The following is a 3183-nucleotide window of genomic DNA, read 5'->3' on the forward strand; positions in this document are numbered from 1 at the left end:
CCAACTACTCACTTGGGAGGCTGAGGCAGGGGAATGGCGTGAACCTGGGAGGCGGAGCTTGCAGTGAGCCAAGATTGCGCCACTGCACTTCAGCCTGGGCGACAGAGTGAGACTCTGTCTCAGAAAGAAAAAAAAAAAAAGGAAAGCCATACTTTCAGGATGTGTTATAGGTATAGATATATTTTTCTTTTCAGTTCAACTCCAGACACTGGAGAAATACTCATTTTTTAGTATCATTAGCTGCATCTTTTCTAATGTAAATTTATTTTCACCTTATAAGTAACAAGTAATTTTTTTCATCATTTGACCCACAGATGTTTGCAGTATCTACTGAATGCCCACCACTGCATGCAGGATACTGTACAGAGTAGCTTTTGATCTATCCTTTTAAAGCATCATTGTCTGTATTGAGAACATTGCTGGTGTCCAATGTGTTTCTGAAAGTTTCCATGTCACTAAGAAGCCAAACTGGGGCTATTTAATATTGTATCAGATGTCTTTTGTTATGTATTTATTAAAACAGGTTCTATATAAAAATGCATTTCATGTGAAAGTTCTCTTTCATTGGGAGGCCGAGACGGGCGGATCACAAGGTCAGGAGATCGAGACCATCCTGGCTAACACGGTGAAACCCCGTCTCTACTAAAAAAAATACAAAAAATACTAGCCGGGTGAGGTGGCGGGCGCCTGTAGTCCCAGCTACTCGGGAGGCTGAGGCAGGAGAATGGCGTAAACCCGGGAGGCGGAGCTTGAAGTGATCTGAGATCCGGCCACTGCACTCCAGCCTGGGCGGCAGAGCGAGACTCCGTCTCAAAAAAAAAAAAAAGGAAGTTCTCTTTCAGACTCTTCTGAAGGAAAACATGGTTATTGACAGCTCCTTGGCAGCTTAGTTTTTTCAAACATGTTGTTGTTGTTGACATTTTACACTTACAGATCGCTGGTTTGTTTCCACATGTCTCTTATGGTATAGTTCTTGAGCAATTTCCTGAAAAATACGCCGAACACTCTTCTTCTATAAAGACAAACGAGAAAAAACAAATCTCTCCTTTGGGAATATAAGCGATGATAACTACACATCATCAGAACTTTTCTTGCTTTATTGCCACGGGTCTCAAAAACTACTGCCTCCCCCAACACGTCTGTGCCTACCGTTAACTCTTTTGTATTTGAGAACTTTAAATGGGATTTATGGTTGAGAACTGTCCAATTTAAGTCACAGTTTACCCCTTGAGATTATTTTGTCATTGAGTTTCTCAACAATAGGAAACAGTATCTATGGCTGGAAATTACCTTGATACTCTGTTTAAACTTAACATTTAAATATTTAAAAACTAAAAATATTTCAGTTTTGAAATAGTTACAACCAGCCACAATTTAAAAAATATTTTGCAAGTGTTGGTCTGTACCTGTTGTGAGTCTTCTTTTATTTCTTTGTTTCTTAGAGGTTTGGATTTTGACTGCCAAGAAGAGAAGGAAAGTCTGTGAAACATTTTATGTACTCATAACAATGGTGGCAGATATCACATGCCCTAATAAGATTAAACTAACTTAATATTTAAATGATATACAATAAGAGTAAATAATTTTTACATCATTTCCGAGATACTTTTATGCCATTAAAAACTAATTGAACAAACTGATGTTGATTGTAGGATTTATAGTAATCCTAACGTAATGGTATGTATCTCCCTTCTTATATGCATAGCCAAAAGGTTTTCCTTCTCAATAACTTTAGCCCTTTTTGAAGATTTTAAGGCGGCTTTTAGTCTCTTCAGCAACCCATTTTTGTTCTTAAAGGCTGTTCTTAAAGCTTTCGTAGATAACAGTAATATCTTACCCCCCACCTGCCCACACCTCACCCCTACAGCAGAAAGATAGCATAGTGGATGGCTCTCTTCTTAATCCCATGTTACTGGGCTTTAAAGAGAAAACACTGCAAATTGTGTCCTCTGGCTAATAATTTCAGTGATGAGAATGTATGATGCCTTCTTCGAAAGACCTCTTCTGCAGGTGGTGTTTTCTGCAGGTGGTGTTCCCTGCAGATGCACAGGAAAATATTAATTAGGGAGCTCTTGCTGAGGCCCGTAACTTGTGGAGAGATGGAAATTATTTTTCTTTTGATAATATTCAAGGATATAGGGACATTGCATGCAAGAAGATTTGACTTACTTTGGAGAGGAGTATGAAGGCCACGCATACACCGGTCACGTAGACAGAGAGCAGTGATACAAGAGCTGTCAGGAAGCTCCACAGTTCCTTGCTGAGCAGCTTAATTTCTTAATTACAAAAACAGAAAGAAACACAGTCACTATTAAAGCCTGTTTTTTCAAATACATTAGTATAAAGTATCCTTGACACAGCATGTTAGAGGTGAAACGTGAACTTACTCTGCTTGCCTATTCATAAACTAGACCTCAAAAGGTACTCAAGTATGTGATAGTTAATGCCAATTCATCAGTTCTTTAAATATGGTAAACCAAAAATGTTACTCTTTTTAAAAATTAAAAAAATTCAACCAACCATTTGTCATATTGCTGAGCATCACTTTTTAGATAAAGATTATTCAAAGTTAGATAAACATTTCCAGACAGTTTGTTCAAGGGCATCTAAAATCTCTTTTGGTAGAAATGGTTTACCAGCATCATCAAGAGCCTGCCTATGTGGTTAAGATATTTTCACATGTATTTGTTAAGGATGATATTTATAACCTTGGAACTGGTACACATAGCTGAAGGGTCCATCTGTGAAAGAACCTGGGAAGGCCATACATTGAGGAGCACAGTGCTCACTGCGTGCTTGAAAGACAGGCACTTTTGCCGAATGTGCTCTTCTTTTCTTTATGATAAAATTCTGGAAATAGAGTTATTGAATCCATTTTCACATTCGGAATTTCTCTGTCCTTGCAGAAATTGTCTTGTGCTCTGGGTAGGGGATTAAGTAACATGCCATGTCTCCATTCCTGACTGTTTGGAGTACAAAATACAATTAGATTTGTACTTAATGTCTGAATAGCCTGTACTTTCCAACTAAATATCCCATAGAAGAGGCTGGGCGTGATTGCTCATGCCTGTAATCCCAGCACTTTGGGAGGCCGAGGCGGGCAGATCACTTGAGGTCAGGAGTTTGAGACCAGCCTGGCCAACATGGTGAAACCCCATCTCTACTAAAAATACAAAAATTAGC

At 38.8% G+C, this 3183-nt stretch overlaps 2 protein-coding genes across 6 annotated transcripts in view; one reads left to right on the forward strand and one right to left on the reverse strand.

The window, feature by feature from the left end:
* METTL9 (methyltransferase like 9) overlaps positions 1-3183 on the forward strand; it is a 60020-nt gene that overhangs the window by 44045 nt on the left and 12792 nt on the right. The window lies entirely within an intron of this gene.
* Positions 1-3183, reverse strand: part of IGSF6 (immunoglobulin superfamily, member 6) — an 11969-nt gene that overhangs the window by 1378 nt on the left and 7408 nt on the right. The window contains exons 3-5 of the mRNA XM_011931920.1: positions 2170-2276; positions 1407-1457; positions 932-1012 (exon numbers count right to left, since the gene is read on the reverse strand). Of these exons, the coding sequence (XP_011787310.1) occupies positions 932-1012; positions 1407-1457; positions 2170-2276 (239 nt within the window). The remainder of the gene's footprint in view (positions 1-931; positions 1013-1406; positions 1458-2169; positions 2277-3183) is intronic.

This window comes from Colobus angolensis, unplaced genomic scaffold (genome assembly GCF_000951035.1).
Source record: "Colobus angolensis palliatus isolate OR3802 unplaced genomic scaffold, Cang.pa_1.0 Scaffold92, whole genome shotgun sequence".
In the NCBI taxonomy this organism is placed as follows: Eukaryota; Metazoa; Chordata; class Mammalia; order Primates; family Cercopithecidae; genus Colobus; species Colobus angolensis.